This window comes from Macrobrachium rosenbergii, chromosome 11 (assembly GCF_040412425.1).
Source record: "Macrobrachium rosenbergii isolate ZJJX-2024 chromosome 11, ASM4041242v1, whole genome shotgun sequence".
NCBI classification, from domain to species: domain Eukaryota; kingdom Metazoa; phylum Arthropoda; class Malacostraca; order Decapoda; family Palaemonidae; genus Macrobrachium; species Macrobrachium rosenbergii.
Window position 1 is genome coordinate 33,826,604 of NC_089751.1, and position 20,021 is coordinate 33,846,624.

A 20,021-nucleotide genomic window follows, 5' to 3' on the forward strand; every position below is an offset into this window, starting at 1 on the left:
TACTTTTCTTAAGTCACCCTGTCAAGAGAACAGTTCGATGGTATAACACATGCACACATTTATATATATATATATATATATATATATATATATATATATATATATATATATATATATATATATATATATATATACACACACACACACACGAGCATACTTATGTGTATGGAACTGAATAAAAAGTAGCTTTCTTGCGAGCGGGACGTGTCTGTGAAGTGCTCTGTGAAAAGTGCCTGACTTGCGCGATGTTCCAAGTGAATAAGAAGAAGAGGAAGAGAAAAGAGAAAACAAACACGGTAGAAATTAAATCAAGTAAAGGGAAGATCAAACCATCATACGAACATGATCTCATAATTATCGAAGCAGCACGAAACGATGGAACACTAAAGAAAATACTGGGGGAGGATGGGTCACCCCAAATCGAGAGAGTCAGCAACTTGTGGACATTGCTTTGAGGAAGGTGATGAAGAAGGAACTTGCTGTGAAATGTGTGATACATGGTTCCACTACAAATGTTCAGGTATTGAGGACAGATAACTCCCATACTTCGGAGTGACAACATATACATCTGAAACAACTGCTGCAAGAGACCTGAACAAAGAACACAAAAAACTCATTGAAGATGAATTTGAAGAGATAAAATCAAACACAGAGATATTAGCTAAGTTGATTCAGGATTCGGCTCAGAAAGCTAGTGACGTAATGATCAACATCGATGAAGTTCAACACAAAATTGACAATGTTGATAAAGATGTTAAGACTATGACAAACTTGGACCAAACTTATGCTGAGTCACTAAAGACAAAAAAAGTACTTCTGATCAAATCTACAAACGAAGAGAGCACAGCAGAAAATGAAAAGAGGCAAATTATGAGTAAAATAACGGCACCAGTTGAACAGGTTAAAACAACAAGAGATGGATACTTATTTGTAAGATTTCCAAACAGGAAAAAACTTAGAAAGTGCCAAAAAGGAGATTCAGGAAACCAGCACTATCAGTAAATGAGAAGGGTAAACTTAAACCCAAAATAAAAGCAATATATGTCCCGAAGGATGAATATGATATTGTCAATAACATTGCAAAGAAAAATCCATGGATAGGTAATCTCATTTCTGAAAACTACGACCTGAAAATTGTAAAGGAAATTATAGCCAAAGATGACAAATATAAGCACTATTTCATCAAAGGCACACCACAAATATGAACGGCTATCTATGATAGATCATAGAGGTGACAAATTATGTACACTATAAAGCCGTTGCAAAGTATAAATGTCAGGAATTTGGTCATAGCGCAACAAATTGTAGAAATGACCAAGTTTGCCCTAGATGTGGGAAAATCACAAATCAAATGAATGTGCTAGCATCACCTTAAAGTGTAAAAATTGTGTAAAGAAAGGCCATAGTGATACTAAACATAAAACATATGATGGCAATAAGTGCATAGTATATAATGAATATATGTTAAAAGTAAAAAAATACTGCGGATCATGGCTTCGACTAATAATCTTCTATGCAATTTAATAAACATACAGTCCGTAGGAAATAAAACTAACACTATTAGAAATCTTATAAATGATCAAAATATAGACCTATGCATGCTGACGGAGACTTGGATACAACAATATACCGCCTGTAGTGAAGATCATACAAGAAGAAAGCAAATTTGAAAAAGAACTAAAGACTCCTATTCTGCAGGAGCTACGATACTGACGAGAAAACACTAAAATATAATTATAAAATATAAGAAGCACCTTATTTTGAAGACGTACAAGGGCCCGCCAGATGGGGAATTATCCTTGTGGAGGGCTGTACATAAAACCAAGCAAAGTGAAAGTCAAAGTGAAGACAAGTGTTTTCCTGACCACGGTGTCAAGTACTTTTGAATGTCCCGCCAGAAACGGAGGCTACTTTAACATTTCGGTAAATATCTAATAAAAATATTCCATAAATACTAGAAAAATCGTTGTTTATTTGAATATAAATCTTATAAAATTAATAAATTTCAAGAAATATTTACTTACAGAACTACACTATGTGTAATATCTGCATTTATGTCGAGGTACTTAACGTTCTCTTTCTGGTCGACATCATATAGCAAAGGTGAGGTATACATTAAGTGATACGATTATTTCATGTATTTTATCCGCCTTTCTTCTTTTTGGGGAGAATAGTTTTATGCTGTGAGTGCAAGTACGGATATTTATTAAAGAAAGTTATGTTAAAGGTGTGAATATTTCTTTATAAAAGTGAAATTGAATGTAAACAATGGTTCAGCGTGCACGACCATGCGTTTCTTTCATGTGTGATAACTGTCGGTGCTGCAATTTCTTGAATTTGACGAGGTTTGGATTTATAAAATTGAAAAAAACCTACCAGTGTGCGTTATATGAATTAAGAAAGATATTTTTAAGATATTTTGAAGTGTAATCTGTTCCCACAGCATTATTTAGATTTCCATTAGAAGAGTTGAGCAGAGTTTAACCCGGCTGTTACTGCACAGACCTTATCCTAGTTGGAGAAATCATCTCCGTCTATAGGTGTTTGAATCTGACGAATATTTGGTAATAGATGCATTCTCTGATTTTTTTATTTAACCAGACCTGTAGGATTGGTTGAAGGCTATGTAGGCTAGTCCAGGGAGTCCAGTCGTGCCGGTAATGCCTTTGCCTTTCACCCACTTAGGCTACATACAATTATCCTATGGAAGTGCCAACGGTGTCCTTAGTATATAGACATTATTACTAATTACAGTAATTGTTAGGCTATATGCCTACATCTTTAGAATTTTTGAGCATCCTGGACTTGACATAGGAGCTAATGCAGAGTTAGGGGTCAGGGCTACTGTAACCTAGACCTTATAGGCGTTTCAGAGGGAGTAGCCTATTAGAATGACAGGAGCAGGTTTGGTAAATGTTGTAAATTTGCCAATATCCCACATTGGATAACAGAATAGGGCTAGTGTGGAAGACCGAGGGACACGCCTATAGCTCATTTACAATGACTAAGTGAAAAATTTCATAGAATAAATTTTGCTCAGCGTGCCCAGTAAAAGTAACTTACTTGACCAATTTGCTTGATTTTCCCGAACAATAATTTTTTCAGTGGAGTGTAACTTTTTCCAAGTACCAAGTTGACGTGAACGGTGTCACACAGCACCGCTCTCCTGTAGTTATTAAGATGGCCAAAGTGTGGTGCTCCTCTCACCCGTAGTTCCTAAGGCTGCCACCGTATGCTGCCCCAACCTGACTGTGGGAAATTTAATTCCATCCAATCGTATCTCAGGCTGACCCAGGTCATTCCCTAGGGCTTACGGAATAATTACTCTGAACCAGTAACAATGTGTTTTATCGATGTGATTCATAGGCCCAGGCCAACGCCAGAAACATGTGTAACACCATTTGGAAACAGACAAAATATTCCGTGTAGGAATATCACATAGCATACCGATTGGTCTGTCTTCAGAAGGCGATGGGGGGGTTCAGCCCTGTTCTCTCTCTCTCTCTCTCTCGCGGCTTTCCCCTTCTCTCTCTCTCTCTCTCTCGCGAATGTCGCAAAGATCTCTTTCGTTCTCGCATTCCAAATTAAAGAAATGAAATGGTTCTTATAAGGAAAACTCAATCTTTCCTACAAAAATAGATTTATTATTTAAAGCAACCCAACAAGTAATGAACAAACAAAGCAAAGATTAAAATGCATCATAAATGAAATTGTCAAGCAAAAAAAATAATCCAACTCCAACTCAAAAGTCTAATCATGGCTAATGACCTGTAAAGTCAAAATCTTCTCGCATGCTCCAACTTAAGTATTATTAAGTCAAGTCTCAAAAAGTCAATCCACACAGAGATGATATACTTTGCAAGGTATGCATTGTATGTCTATAATCACACCATCATGACTACATCATTTCATTGGCCACAAAGTCATCACCACAACCACCACAACCATGACATCTGTCGAAAAAATTAAGCACAAAATAATAACGATTTCCAAAAAAAATATGCAAGTATAAACATAATAAAAAATGCATGGTTAAACAGAACACAATAAAATAAAATATTGAAATGGTAAAATGCTACATCCACTTCCCACACAAGTTCAAAAATGTCTTGAAACATGGTAAAAAAAACATAAGTTCACACTTCACAGAAAAACGAAGAGTCTGAACTGTACCTTATTCTGCCAATTGTAAGAGCTTGCCACAGTCAAAGATAATGTCTTCACGATCTCGCTATAGCTCCGCTAATGAACGATCGAACTAATTTTTGGGCAGAATCAGACACAAAATCTAGATTTCTAACGTATGAACTCATGTACGCACCTACCAACTCGGTCATATGACTCGGCCAATATCGCGTGTTCATCACATTAACTGCTGAGATGATCAACTATTTGCTGAATGCGACGATTCTGCAAGTGACGGCTTTACGAAAGTACCATCTCACAACCAAAATTCTTCCATCACATCTCTGTACCTGACAGTGTTAAAGCGGCTATATTTTCTGAAATACATGTGTTCTTTCTGTCTCAAACCGGCATGATGGAAAGTCACGCCTTGATTTTGTTCCTGAAAGTCAACACCATGGAAGATTTCAATTCGTATCTAGAAGGTGTTCCGCGTCCATTTCGGGCTTTTCTGGATTTAGTTAAGCGTGTCTATCCGCTCAAGAGCTGCCCAACATCCTCTGTCTCTGATTTACTTTCCCGACCTTCTATAATAAGACCCGAGCCGAGTAATTCCCGCTCACCTGTTTGGCAGCTAGCAGGATAGTAGGACTTACGAAGCCGATACTGTCACCAACATGGTCGGACAGCATTGACTTTGAATAACGTAAGCAGAGCATTTACCTACCTTTTTACATTTGTTTTGTTGCTAGGTTAGTTTATATTTTGGAATGGACCCTACTATGCTGTTTGTCTTTTTTTGTAACCCTTGTGGCTACACTGAATACAGATATTATCTCTTGCTAGAACATACAAGCTTGCCAAGATTTTTTCAAAATGCGGGTAACGGGCGAAGCACCATTCCGCCACTTCAAACTGAAAGCAGATATGTTAAAAAAATCACCGTTACAAAATTGACACCCGTTCTAATGTAGGTAGGGAGGTAGGGAATAGCCTAACTGATGTTTCTTATGTAGGCTTCAAATAGCCTAGGCTAGCGGTTTCTGTCCACTCTAATGTAGGTAGGGAATGGCCTAACCATGGTTCTTATAGGCTACAAGTACCGTAGGCTAGCGGTTTCCATAGGTGCATCAGGGCCTACTGTAAGGAGAGTGGCGGGACAACATTTTGTGTGCAGAGTACCAGGTCAGCCTCACGTATGTAGTGTAGCCGATCAGCCTCGTATGTAGTTCAGCGGGTCAGCATCACGTATGTAGTTTAGCGGGTCAGCCTTACGTATGTAGCCTAGCGGGACAACCTTTTGTATGCAGACTAGCGAATTTTGTGTGTTACGGGCGGCAGGGAACCTGACGTGCTTTCCCCCACCCAAAACCCCAGTTCCCAACAGGGTTCCCCTTACCATTTAGTAGTTTTCCAGTCGCTTTTTCTTTTGGCAACACTGACAGAAGCACAGTTTTTATTACCATTATGAAGTACAGAGAGCAATTTTTTCGTCGCTCTTTCAATAGCAAATTTTTGGCGCCAAAAGGGGGAGGGGGTCCAGCGTTCATTCACAGGCTCCAAATTTAGTTTTCTGGAGTATTTCCATGTGTTTTCAATGACTCTGATAGAGAAGTTCATCGGAAATCCATATTTTTGGAGTTAAGGGTTTTCAATCCACAACTCCAAAAATCTGGATATCTGACAAAAAATCTTCATCAGATACGTTGAAAATGCATGATAATTCTCCAGAAAAACTATTCCATTATCCAGTGTGAGTGTAAAAACTCTTAACTTGTGAAATCATGAACCCTGTCTGTGAATAACAACACTCGAACATTGTATTCTGCATAACATCATAACTCATCAGTACGTCACTGTTTTAGTTTGCATTTTGCTCATGGCTTCGTAACGTAGGGGTGTTTGCTGGTTACAGTTTTGCCATATTAGCCACCAAGGGTGGGTGGGTCTTGTCTTCCCTTATAAGTAATAATTTGATGAGGTCTTTTTAAAAACTGGTAAAATTTTATAAGTTGCCAATATAAAATAATGCCATGTAACGTGGGGTGTTTACTGGTTACAATTTTGCCATATTAGCAATGGAGGTGGGGAATTGTCTTACCTTAGCTTATAGAATAAGTCGTAATTTGATGAGGAGCTCTTTTTAAAAATGGCAAAGTGATATTAGTTGCCCATATAAAATAATGCCACTTAACATGGGGGTATTTACTGGTTACAATCTTGCCGTATTAGCTATGGAGGGCTAGTATTGTCTTACCTTATAAATCATCATTTGATGAGCTCATTTAAAAAATGTAGGTTACAATTTCATATTGTTGCAATTAGGGCAAATTACTCCCTTGCGCAAAACTGAGTGTGCAAATACTCAATAAAATCTTTTTCAGTGGAAATTGGAAATGAATAGCCATTGATCGTAAGGACAACCATTACAAGTTACTTCTAAAATAGCCATACTGAAGGATAACATTACTCAAAAAATGCAAATTAAAGCTTGATACAGGCCTAATGGTGTGTTTTAGATAACTCAGTATAATGAGCTAAGAAAATCTTGTGATATAATATATTGCCAATAGTATCTTGTCATCAGAAATCATTCAGATTCATTGGGGGAATTCGATAGTGTGGGATGGACTTCAAAATACGCTCGTACTGGAAACAGTCGCATTCATTGGATAATTTGAATGCATGGGTGGAACTTCAGCCAGACAGTCTGCAACAAACACTACAAATGCATGCACAGGAGTGATTTCAGGGGGGTGTTGAGACTTGGAAAAGTTTCAGTTTTTACGGAAGAGTGACAATTCGGGCTTTTTAAATAAATTCATTATATAAGTAAATTTTGGTTTGCGACTAGTATTGGGGTTCAAAGTGTTAGTTTTAAGGAGCTCTACACATCTGTGTAGGTTATATAGCTCTGTCATATATTGGTAACTTATAAACCATTACCGCAGGTTGTAGCACTACCTCCAAGCAAGGGTTCAGTCTGTGTTTTCAGTGTTCAGTGTTGGTAGTAGTAGTAGTAGTTTAATCAGCTCTCATAGGGCTGGCTGGTGTTTGGTGTTATTGGGGTGGGGGTAGTCTTGGGGTGACCAAAGCCCCTCCCAGCCAGTTCAGGTATGGCACATTACCCAGTCAGGTTAGGGAGGTGAGGTCTGGTTAGGTCAGGACATAGTAACCAAAGTGCTTAACTGGGTTGGGGGGGACAGGGTTGTGACCTCACGCTGCATTCTAACCAGGTCATATTCCCCCTGTAATACAGTAAACCACCTATATTTGTGGGGGATGAGTACCACCCCCATAGCTAAAATCCACAAATACTTAAACCCCTCTAAAAATACTTAGAACTGCCTATTTTCATAGTTCAGGCGCACACACAAAAAAAAAAAATCCTTTTACCTGAGAATTTTAATATTTTTATCACCAAAAGTGCATTTAGTCATGAAAATTATATGAAAATACTGTACAGTAATTAGTGAAAATTTTTCAGTGAAAAATACTGCAAGTGGGCAAATTTTCCATGAATAATATGCATACATGTTCCATAGAGAAATGCGCAAATCGTGAGAACGTGAATACGAGGGGTTTACTACTTACTACAGTAAAATGATAGCCTAGGCCAGACCACTTGACCCATCCTACAATGGCTTCACTGCAAATTGATATCCCTTCTGTTCAGAGTCTGTACTTGGTAATTTTTTCCATGAAATGTAGGATATGAGAATGAATACAAGTTGCATTTAATATTTTATTCCATTATTTACTAATGTGTTCAGCATATCAGTCCGAAATTAGTTTTTTTTTTTTTATTTATTTTTTTTTTTTTTTTTTTTTTATAAATAGGCTAATTCTTATTATTCATTTTGTATCAACATTGAATGAAACTGGATTAATTGTGTCCAGAAACCCCAAGACAAACTCCTAAAATACACGTTATGTACAGTAAACCCCCCTTATTTGCAGGGGATGCAAACCCACCCGCCCCCCCGCGAATATCTAAAATCTGCGAATACTTAAAACCCCACTAAAAACACTTAGAACTGCCTATTTTAATAGTTTTATCACAAAAAGTGCATTTAGTTATGAAAATACAGTAATTAGTGAATATTTCTCGGTGAAAAATACCGCGAATGGGCAAATTTTCTGCGAATAATGGGTAGATACATTCCACAGAGAAATCCGTGAATATGTGAGAATGCGAATACTGGGGATTTACTGTAATTGATACTAGCTTAATTGGCATATGTTATTATCTTGAGAAATATGTTTTAAGTTAAATATACCTTAGTTTTACCTGACCACTGAGCTGATCAACAGCTCTCCTAGGGCTGGCCTGAAGGATTAGACATTTTACTTGGCTAAGAACCAATTGGTTACTTAGCAATGGGACCTACAGCTTATTGCGGAATCCGAACCATATTATAGCGAGAAATGAATTTCTATCACCAGAAATAAATTCCTCTAATTCTCCATTAGCCGGCCGGAGACTTGAACTGGGGCCTAGTGAGTGCTAGCCCACAACTCTACCTACTCGCCCAATGGGGAACTGATATTTTTAATTTTTTGTGTTGGTTGTAAGTTGAAATTCGCTAATAGTAAGTAAAGTGTAGACTTACCGTAGCCCACAGTCACTTACTGGAGAACAGAAATTTTATGAGGGCTGTTGTACTTTAACGAGACCTTTAACAACAGTTGCTTAGACTAGTATTGATCGAATATTAGTCTGTCAAGTGATGCTTAGGCTGGTACTGATAGAATATTAGTTACCCACTGGCTTTGTTTTCCACTCAAAATATGCTTAGCCAATTCACAACTATCCCCTGGTGGGTAAAGGGTACTTCAGTTTGCCATATGCTTGGATGGTTGAAGCACAGGTGGGATGCCTCTTGTTAGGAGAGTATATCCCATTTTGTTCTTGGATTCTTGGTTTATACCCTATCCTGTGTCTTGATATCCAAGCCCAGACTCAGAAATCAGGAGCAGTAGGGGAAGGGAAAGCAGAGAATGGTGCTGATTTATTCATCTTAGATTCTCAGATGGGAACTCAGAGCTATAGCATTGTCATGGTGTCTTTCTGTCCTTTTACTCATTTTAATTTTTTGTAACCTTTGGGAGGATGGCATTCACACACTTACTCAGCCCTCTCTTTAACTGTTAGCCTTACTGCCCTTACTGTTGTCAGGTTTGGGAAGTGTAGCGTTTATGGTTTGTTTGCAGTTTACAGCCTCTTTCTCCTTAGGGAACTAGGAATGGTGTCTTTGGCATGCTGCATTGCAGAAAATTGTCAGTGACAGCACCAGTTAAGTTTTCTTATGCAAGTACCTTATGGCTACTTGTCAAGATATCTTATAAAGCCATCAGTTTTTTTCATTTTACTACTATACTGGTGCTAAGGAAACTAACTATAAGGTACAGTTATGGTCAATCAGCAGGCTGAAAATTATTCTTCTAGTGGGCACTAAAGACTAGGTAACCTTTGGTTATTTTGGCGTTTCACGTAAGATGAGATCCCTGATGTAAGGTTTTGTATTTTAATGTCAAATGTGCAACTACTGTACTGATAATGCAAATGGTAAAGTATATGAAGTGGATAAAAATGCTGAAAAGGGTAAGAAAAGTTGAAGCTGCAGATTGCTGTCACCGTATGGTAAATACTAAGCAAGTAAATTTTGATAAGTATCGAACTTGAAATCAAGGTTTTTATATGGTAGCTGAGTTTTGAAAAAATTGCACCTTTTTAAAGCCTTAGTAATGTAATATGTTACTATGGTGTCGGGAGTGTGCAATAGTAATTTGAAGGATTCGCTAACACCACTCGAGTGTTCATCTCAGTGAGTGGGGTTTGGTAGTAACCTTTGGACATGTGATGTGGAATTTAATATCTGAAAGCTAGTGAAAATGAAGATCCTTTAGATTGTGTTATTCTTATTCTCTAAGTATTACATGTTTCTTTCCATCCTTGTACTCAATTTTATTCTTTTATGTGTGGGAGGAAGGCAGTCACACGCTTGCTTTTCCCGCCTGGAGCTCTTAGCCTTACTACTGTCAGGTTTGGGCAATGTAGCATCGTTGGTTTGTTTGCAATTTAGAGAACTACTGTCAATGGTAACCTTCGGCTTCTCCTTTCTGCAGTAAGTGGAAACTTCAGAAAATTTTCAGGGACAACCATCTTGAGTTTTCTTGTGCAGGTACCATATTGCTACTTATCAAGATAACCTATAAAGCCATAAAATTTTTTAATTTTAAATCTGGCTACTATACTAGTGCTAAGGTAAAACTTTACTTTAGGTTTGCGGCCTGATTCCGCCAGTCGTCAACCAGGACAGGTTCCTCATACATAAATAGACATCATTTTTCCTATGATGACAGGTCCTGACCTAACCATATCTTACCTACCCAGTCTAAATTAGGGCAGTGTGCCCTGACCTGGTCAGGGTGTCTGCCCCAAAGAGGCAGTAACCTATCCCGGTCAGCGATTAGCAGGAATCAGGATGCGCAACAACAGTAAAGTTTTATTGTAAACTAAATATAAGGTACAGTTATGGTCAGTCAGCAGGCTGGAAAGTATTCTTCTAGTGGGTACTAAAGAACTTCTGGTTGTTTTTATGTTTCATGTGAGATGAGATCTGTGATGTAAGGTTTTGCATTGTAATAATGCAAATGGTAAGTATATGAAGTAAGTAAAAATGCTAAAATAAGGTTGGAAAAAAGTTAATTTGCAGTTTGCAGTCAACTTACAATAAGCTAGTGAATTGTCAAAAATGATCAAAGTTGAAATCAAAGATTTGTTTTGAAAAATTGCACCTTTTTAAAGCCTTAGTAATGTAATATGTTACTATGGTGTCGGGAGTGTGCAATAGTAATTTGAAGGATTCGCTAACACCACTCGAGTGTTCAGCTCAATGAGTGGGGTTTGATAGTACCCTTTGGACATGTAATGTGGAATTTTATATCAAAGCTAGTGAAAATTAAGATACTTTTGATTGTATTATTCTCTTACATGTAATTATTACATATATACATATTTCAAGTTGAAGTTTACATGGGCTTTTATTTCTAATAGATGGCAGACTTTGATGATGGAGCTGAAGAGGCGCCAGCCACCCCTGCGCCAGTGATTGAGGCTGCCCCAGAACTGCCAGAGATCAAACTGTTTGGCAAATGGTCTCTGGATGATGTGCAGCTAAGTGATATGTCCCTGCAGGTAGGTATTCCTCTGTGTAGTTTGTGTTAATTTTTGGAAACTTATCAAAGTTACTATTATACTACTGTACATTGTCATTGGTATTACAGTACAGTACAGTATAGGCTATTTTGAACAATCTGAAGACCCACCTTTCATTGTTGTGGCAGTTTTGTCAAGTGCATTTTGTAAATTTTTTTTATTATTTGTAAACTGATATTTAGGCAGGCATGTCCCAGTTACATAATTAAAGACTCGAGAGACCTTTAGAAGTGTGTGTGTGTTTTTTTTTTTTTTTTTTTTTTTTTTTTTTAAGACTAGTAAAAGCAAGGTTTTTCAACGAATATTGTTACTCATTATTTTTCAGATTTGCTTTATAAATCAAGTGTGCTGCTATATAAAATGGATCCCAACTTTTAGGAGCATATTCTGGAAAAGTTAGGAATAGTCTTTATCCTCTGATCCCCACAAACTTTCCTCCCCATTGTTTAATTTGAAGTTGTTCTGATAGCCATTGACTAACTGAATAGCTTAAGTCTGGGCTGCTAAGGTTTGCAGTTTTCTTTGTTAGCACTCATTCCTAATACTGGAAGCACTCATTCCTAATACTGGAACCTTTAGTTTCTTAAAGATATAAACCAGCATTCAGTAATTGTTATTTATATGGTGTAGCATATGAAAGAATTACTGCTACGCCATCGAACTGCATCTTTGGTAGTATAACTTATACTTGAATAATTTTGAGAACTACACAGTCAAATGTACTCTTGACTTAGTAAATCTCTCTCTCTCTCTCTCTCTCTCTCTCTCTCTCTCTCTCTCTCTCTCTCTCTCTCTCTCTCTCTCTCTCTCTCTCTCTCTCTCTCGTACCACTGCTATAATTTTGAGCATACTGTATAAAAGATATTTACACCATTGACAAGTAAAGTAAGGTTTGAATACATACTTGAATGCACACTATGAATGTTTATCCTTGGAGATTGTTTTGGCGGCAGGTTGAGGGAGTAGTTGAGGTAAGGGGGGAAATTGACCTAGGTCATGAAACACGACATGTATAACGACTAAGGTTTAAAACTGAAACTGGCCGTACTATTAGATTTGAAGAATGTAGTGTTTGTTAACCTAGATTCATTTTTATAATTGAAAGCTAAAGCATTGCAGTACTGTACTAGTAAAGATAAACAGTAATGAGTGATGAATGTGTATAGCTCTTTACTCTATTGATTGTAGTTGCTCTCTACATAGGTAAGGTATGGGAAAAAAAAAAACCTTGAACATGATATATGAAGAAAGGACAACTCATTTGTTTTTACTGTACATAATTATTTTTAACTAGTGCTTTTGTCAATACTCTAACAATGTTTTCTTTTTGAAATGTAAAGTATAGTATATGTGTTGGAATTAGTCTTTTATCAGTTTAATTTTTTTTTTTTCGTAACTGGGTTAAGAGATAGAATTTCCCAAATTACAAGGTTTATTTTGTTGCTGTACTTATGTATAGGGTACTCAATACAAACAGTTCAAAAGCTAGGCCAAAGGTGTGGCAATATCCTAAAATTTGAATGAAAATTCATCAGCATATGATGTACTTTATCATTTATCAAAGCAGGTTTAAAAAAAAAATTTGAACAAGGAGTCTTGTAAAACAGTAAAAGTTAATGGTAGATACCTCTTTATTTTTTATTTTTAGGATTATATTGCTGTGAAGAAGTACTATGCTAAATACTTGCCACATTCAGCTGGAAGGTATGCTGCGAAGCGATTCCGCAAAGCCCAGTGCCCAATTGTTGAGAGGTTGACCAACTCTCTTATGATGCATGGTCGTAACAATGGCAAGAAGCTTCTTGCAGTCCGAATTGTGAAGCACTCATTCGAAATCATTCACCTTCTTACTGGTGAGGTAAGTGGTTTTTTTATTATATATATTTTTTTTCATGGTTGTGTTTTTTGGAAGTTTTAGGCTTAGAAATTGTATTGTTGCTAATCATTGTATTTATTACCCTCAGAATCCAGTCCAGGTTGTTGTCAATGCCATCATCAACTCAGGACCCCGAGAAGACTCCACACGTATTGGTCGTGCTGGTACAGTAAGAAGGCAGGCTGTTGATGTGTCTCCTCTTCGTCGTGTTAACCAGGTTAGTTTTATACAGTATGTTGTATAGAAGCAGCAACAGTTTATGGATCGAAAAAGAAAAATGTTTTTTGACATTTTCAATTATTATTCCTAGATATTCAATTATAAGGTACCAATTTAGAGTTTGGCATGCCTTGCTGTTTTGGAGTTTACATTATTTTGCAGTAGTCTAGCATCACAATTGTTATATGCTGAAGTATTCATAAATCAGACAACCCAGTAACATTATTTTAAACTTCTTTGTTCACCCAAAATCAGAGAAAGTTTGGTATTAAAGTTTTTGTTTGCTAGAATATTTCATGGAGCCTGTGAACACCACTTAGTGGTGTTTGATAGAATGAACAAATTGTTTAATTTTATTGATGGGTTATGTGGGAGGTTTGGATAGAATTATAAGTCATAATGCATTCAAAGATCTACTGTAGCTGTTACTTTAGCTGTGGATATATTTAGTTGTGCATTGTACTCGTCCAGAAAAGTAAATTTAAACGTGTTGTAACTTTCCATGGAAGTAGAGCTACAGGTACTGCAGGTTTTCTTAGCGCAAGTAATTTGAGATCAGAATTCAAAGTTTATAGTATGCTTAAGAATACGGTTTTGAAAAGTTTAGTTAAAAAGTATGTTATAAAGTGGAATACAGTGTACAAGTAATGGTAACTACGAATGTAAGTCTTGAGTAGGCTAGTAGATGTAAAGTAGCGAAACATGAAAATGGTTGTATATGACTTGAGCAGAATCTTCCAAGAAATGACAAGAATAGCATACAGACATTAAAATGTTGAAAAGTAGCTTAAGATATATAATAATTAAAATAATTGGAAAAGCACATTAAGAATACAGTAAAGTAGGTTGTAAAACGGTAAGGCAATGAGGTACGGTAATATGAAATGACTAAAGTGTTTAAAATTTCCTGGTACACAGTGGGAGTTTAATAACAAAATGGTAAATTATAATTTTTATATAAGTAACTTTCCCAATAATTACATAGCCATTAGTGTCTTTTAACCAGCAGATTAAATTTTGAAATTATGGTTCACGCTAGTTTGTTTTGGTTATGGCGACATGCCTGTCCACTTTCAGTGGAAGAATGGACGCAACATAGCAAAGAGCTTCAGTTTGTTTCTGCCTGCTGATTGTTGAAGTCTCTTTCCGTTTCGGCGCTGAATGACCTCATAGGTCCCAGCGCTTGGCCTTTGCTCTAAATTCTATTTCTGTTCAGTTCCTGTGCAGGGTTTAAATACTAATTACATTGTTGGATAATCAAGTCAGCTTCAATGGGGCAAAATAAGTCGTAAACGTAGGGTTCTATCGCTACCATCAATTTTTATAATGTTCCAGTTGTTTTCTGTGTACGCTGGATATTTCACGCGTATTGCAAATTCTTGGTCATCATATGTTACGTATGTCTTGGCAGTCCTACGTTTCAGTCCTTTAGTTTTTGTATTTTGCTAAATTACAATTATCTCAGTCAGAGATACAATTTTTTTCTGGAAATTGTTTTCTCTTTTATCATTTCCTTTCTAAATTTTGCCTCTACTGGATAAGGTGAGCGCCAACCAGAGGCAGCATTAACCTGTAACAGATCTCTTATCAGGTAAGGTTCAACATTGATTCAGTGTTAGCAAGTTTCAATTCACAAATTCATCACTAGTAATAATGGCTTGGGGTAGATATGTCCAGCCTTCCCACCTCCATTCAATATGGGAATCAGGTATGTAATTACAGGGTAAGTTACTTAATATAAAAATGACATTTTTATAATGAAATAAGGTTTTATATATACTTACCCAGTAACTACATGATCGGAGCCTGCCCACCTCCTCGCTCAGACATAAGGGCATAAACAAATTGAAGCTCTTTGCTATGTTGTACCTATTCTTCCTCCAAAAGTGGGTGGGGCATGTCGCCATAACCAAAATAAATAGCGTGGCTCGCAATTTCAAAATTTTAAGCTGCTGGTTAAAAGTAACCAATAGCTATGTAATTACTGGGTAAGTATATAAAACCTTATTATAAAAATGTCATTGTAAATGTCACATGATTTGAATAATATTGGAGAATTGTTAGCTATACTTGCCACAATGTTTTACTTGAAAAAAAATTTGGAACAGGATCTGCTCTTCCTCATGAATTCAAGTTAGCAAGAGGAATGTGTATTTTCACAACCTAGCTGTGAAACATAAAAGAAGAAAGTTAATTCGGATGTTCATGTTATAATAATTTTTGCTTTTGCAAAGGTAATGTAAACCACCTTTCGTCTTGCTTCTTTTTCATCGTTTTTTGTAAAACTGAAAAAGTTAGGAGTGTGGATGACTGTGAAATGAATCCATTGTGATGACAAGAAAAATCATGTTTGGTTCAAGACAGTCACCATGTACAGTGGAATGTGAACATTTAAAGTTGTGTGGGTTGGGTGAAATGTTTATTATTTTTTATTATATTTTTTGAGAGAGAAATATTGCAATTTTAGAACTGGATAAGTGTTGAAAGTTAGTTTGTTCAGGAAGGTTGCACCTTCTTATAGCCTCCTTGGCAACCGCAAATATTGCTGAGGTGTCGAAGTGTGCTAAATTATTTCAAAGGATTCGCTAACACCACTGTTTAGGAGTGGGGTTTGATAGTACCCTTTGGACATTTAAAACATTATATTCCTCAATCCTAATTCAGGTATTTTATATAAAACATTGGGCCTCATAAATATCCATTTAGCATTAGGATTTATTGAGTACTTGTAGTTAGTCAAGATAATAAACTGCTTTGTTCCCTTACCAGTATCATGGGTGTTCATGTTTTGTAGGTTATGCAGGAGAAGGATGACATTGAAATTTAATTTGGAAATTTTCAACACATTTTTAAGGCATTCAAATTTTACCTATATATATATATTCATAAATGTGAAGCTTACTTGGAGTTTTACATGCAGCAACATAGTTTCTTCTGGTTTTACGGAATGTCTGTAGTTCCCTTAAAGTACAGTAATTAGATCTTTTAATTTAGTAACTGAAAGATTGTCAGGAAGGTTTGGTGACTTACAGAAAACTGGATATTTTGAGCAGACGAGACTACTAAATACATCACGGCTGGAATGAATTAAGAAGATCTTGTAATTGAAATTGCATGGCGTAGAATCTAGACTAGTAAGCGAGGATAAGTGGCAGATAGTCAGGAGAATAGAAAGGGGTTTAGTAGGATGGCAGGCACGGGAAATTATGGAGAAAATGTGTAGAGAGTCCTAGAACAATGGGAATTGGAGTATGAAGTGTACGAGAATAAAATAGAGCTGTCCACCTTTAACCCTGTTACAGGAGGAGAAATCTATCATGAAAATGGTAAGTATTGGTGATTATTAGTCAGCATACAAACATCTGGATTTTTAAGTTGCACCTATCGAAACCTTGGTAATGGATGTGTTACTAAGGTACAGAAGTGTGCAAGAGTACTGTGAAGGATTCGCTAACACCACTAAGAGTACAACTCAATGAGTGGGGTTTGATAGTACCCTTTCAACACACGTCATGGTTTTGGACTTCATTTTCACTGAATAGATTCAGGTTTTCAGATAATAGTAATTAATTGCAATAATTATTTTTGGAATAAAGTTCAGTTTGTTACAGAAGTGTTGAATATTAAGAGTTAGCACAATATGGCTAAGGTACTTAGCATTTTTATGATTTTTCTGCTCTTAAGAATTTTTAATAATACCAACTTTTGTCTGTTACAAGAAGTAAATTAGCTGCAGGTAGGTTCAGTCACCAAAGGTTGGTTACTGTTACTAGGTGTTTACAGTTGTGGTTAAACTGTCTAATAATAATACAGGTAAGGGAGGAAGGAGTACCAGTTGACTTTCCTGTTTGTGATTTCCTTTTTTCTTTGGGTGTCTTTGAGTCAACAAGTCTGCATTGCTACAGCGCAGGACCAGGCTTCTAGTTTCCTATCAGAGTTCTGTACTAGTACCGTACATTGTCAGCAGAAAAGCATAAGCAAATAACATACTGTATTAAAGTCTGGACAACTTGAGGTGCTGCTCATAAAGCCTTGGTAAAAGGACTATCTTGATGAGTATGTGCAGGGCTTCCATGAAAGATTCGTTGGTACTATGAGTACAGATCTGAGAATGAGGTTGGATGGTACCCATTGGACATTTGGCCAGGACTTTGGATGTTAGGTTGTGATACCTTAGTTTTAGAAAGGGCTGATCTTAAAAGATTTCAGTTTGTATAAAAAAGTTATTGAAGGGCAGAGATTGAGGACTGTCAAGTTTATTAATTATAGTGGGTGGAAGTGTACTGCTTTAATGTTAAGGTTTAGTTGACATTTCAGTTCCCACAAAGTTTGGTGTCATTGGACCATTTGAACGTAACAGTTCGTCATGGGCTTTCAGTGTATCAAAAGCAGAAGTCTACAGTATTTGGATTTAGATATTTTAAATTCTTGTGCTTGAAGTCAGATTCTGGTATCAAACTGACCTTAAAGGTACAAGTTATAGGTATAATTATCTATATAAATCAAGACTGAACTTTGGTGTGTTACCTTCTAAGGTGTCAGTAGTATGCTAGGGAAATGTGAAAAATACACCAGCACCACAACTGCACGATGCGTCTAGGGTTTTATATTACCCGCTTGACTTCATGGTTACTAATGTGGGTGTGCTCCATTTTTGAAAATTGTGAGGCAAGCGTTTTGCAATAGAAAGCTAATTAAGGCCTTATATGCACTGCAGTAGGGTTGTATGGTATGGTATGCTTTTTTTCTGCTTTAGTAAATGCATTGTGTTTCATTATAGCAAATATATTCTTTCAGGCTATCTGGTTGTTGACTACTGGTGCACGTGAAGCTGCATTCCGTAACATCAAGACCATTGCTGAATGTTTAGCTGATGAGTTGATTAATGCTGCCAAGGTAAGTAATAATGAAGAAAGACAAGATAGTATAAAATTTAAAAGGATAATGCTTTATACAAAGTGAAGGACAGTACAGTATAACAGGCTGGTGCAAATGCTTTCGTAGTTGAACTTCGTGCAGTAAATTCACATATTAATGACGTGTTGATTCACTTTGAATATGTAGTAATAAACCATAGAATGAATTAACTTTATATCTTTGATGCCAATATATAATCATGAGATTACTTGACTGCCGATGATGTTTAGTGTTGTCACTATTTAGTTTGTTAAATGTTGTCATCGTTTGTTTCAGGGATCATCCAACAGCTACGCCATCAAGAAGAAGGATGAACTTGAACGTGTTGCCAAGTCCAACCGTTAAAATAAAGACCTTATTCTCGTACTATGTTGGTTTGATTTATGCCTCCATCTCTCATATATGCATGCGCAGCTAGTGTCTTACTGATTTTTCTAAATTTGAAATGAAATCGATAGTGCCTATGAAGGAACCCTCATACAATAGGAGACATGACAAGTTCAATTTAGTTAAAATACATTGCAATTAAACTCACATCATGACCAACTCTCTCGGGAAATGGTTGCTGCATGTCCACGTACTGTAGTAAAATGGATAAGGAAACCAGCATGTATTATAATTGTAACCATTTTAGGTTGATGGGCCTTTATAACATACCGCATAAACTCGAGGGATTAGACTTGGAGGGTTTTGCTGATTAATCTCTAATTTTTTCAATAAACGTTCGTCTGAACAAATGTTGCTGGTAAACGACGTATACCTTAACATGCATACCGCCTTCCCTTGCTGCTGTAACACTTAACTGCAATCGCAGAATTTGTACTTGATTGAAATACTAGAAGTATCGTAAGGTAATACACACTTTTGGGGTGTAGATGGCACATTTTCTTTATTTTTATTCATTTGAGAAGCAGATAAGCGAGATGAATGGTTGAATACCACAAATAAAGAAGGTAAAATAAATGTGTAAGTTTAGCATTTAATCGCATCTGACAAGGTCGGTGTTCCTTGACCGTCTTACTAGGTGAGCTTAAAACTGTGACCTCTGCACATTGTACAATACAATTGAAGGCAACGCTCTCCGTTCAGTCTGATGGCCAACACAATAGAATAGTTTAGGAAAATAGGAAGCCTCCGGTATCGGAAAAACAAAATAAGGTTGCAACAAACCACCCTATAGGTGGTTAGCGCACCTCACGTAGTGTACTGTATTTAGCGGCAACCGCTTTTATTCCTTTTACTTTACCTTTGTTCCATTCTCTTCTTTCATCCATCTTACTTTTCCACCATATCCTAACAACTGCTAGGTTTTCCTCCTGTTACACCCTTAAAACCTTTTTACTACCAATATCCTTTTAACTGCTAAAAAACCTCATAGGTCCCAGTGGTTGGCTAAAATTTTGTTCCAATTAAAAAAAAATACTATAGCATATCCGAGATCCCAAAGTTAAGAGCATACTCAATCTTCAATGTAAAGATGTAGTAGTGGTTGAAGTCTGCTATCCTTTGTTAACGACAGAACTCATAAAAAATGGCTCAGAGATCAGTGATGCTGACTGCCCATAACCATTAACGAACAATTGAAAATAAAGGTTATGTGGTGCTGCTTTGGCTTATTTCCTTGGGACGCCGTATTCACTTTTAGCCCCTCGTGGATCAAAG

At 36.7% G+C, this 20,021-nt stretch overlaps 1 protein-coding gene across 2 annotated transcripts; it reads left to right on the forward strand.

Moving 5' to 3' along the window:
• The first annotated feature begins 1,965 nt into the window (after positions 1–1,965).
• LOC136843304 (uncharacterized) lies at positions 1,966–18,726 on the forward strand. Of its 2 annotated transcripts, none has more exons than XM_067111535.1 (6): positions 1,966–2,103; positions 11,186–11,326; positions 12,996–13,205; positions 13,312–13,440; positions 18,240–18,338; positions 18,636–18,726. In XM_067111535.1, the coding sequence occupies exons 2-6, from the start codon at positions 11,186–11,188 to the stop codon at positions 18,702–18,704; spliced, it is 648 nt and encodes a 215-aa protein (XP_066967636.1). In that variant the 5' UTR covers positions 1,966–2,103; the 3' UTR covers positions 18,705–18,726. The 2 variants fall into 2 exon arrangements, with proteins under 2 accessions (XP_066967636.1, XP_066967637.1); XM_067111536.1 differs by lacking the exon at positions 1,966–2,103 and adding an exon at positions 2,116–2,183.
• The last annotated feature ends 1,295 nt before the right edge of the window (positions 18,727–20,021 follow it).

What these genes read in the sequence shown, in the direction of transcription:
- LOC136843304 (XM_067111535.1), top strand. Translation starts at nt 11,186, where the DNA reads ATGGCAGACTTTGATGATGGAGCTGAAGAGGCGCCAGCCACCCCTGCG. An exon ending in TAAGTGATATGTCCCTGCAG is followed by an intron (nt 11,327 to 12,995) that starts GTAGGTATTCCT and finishes TTTTATTTTTAG; the next exon opens with GATTATATTGCTGTGAAGAA. An exon ending in CTCTTCGTCGTGTTAACCAG is followed by an intron (nt 13,441 to 18,239) that starts GTTAGTTTTATA and finishes ATATTCTTTCAG; the next exon opens with GCTATCTGGTTGTTGACTAC.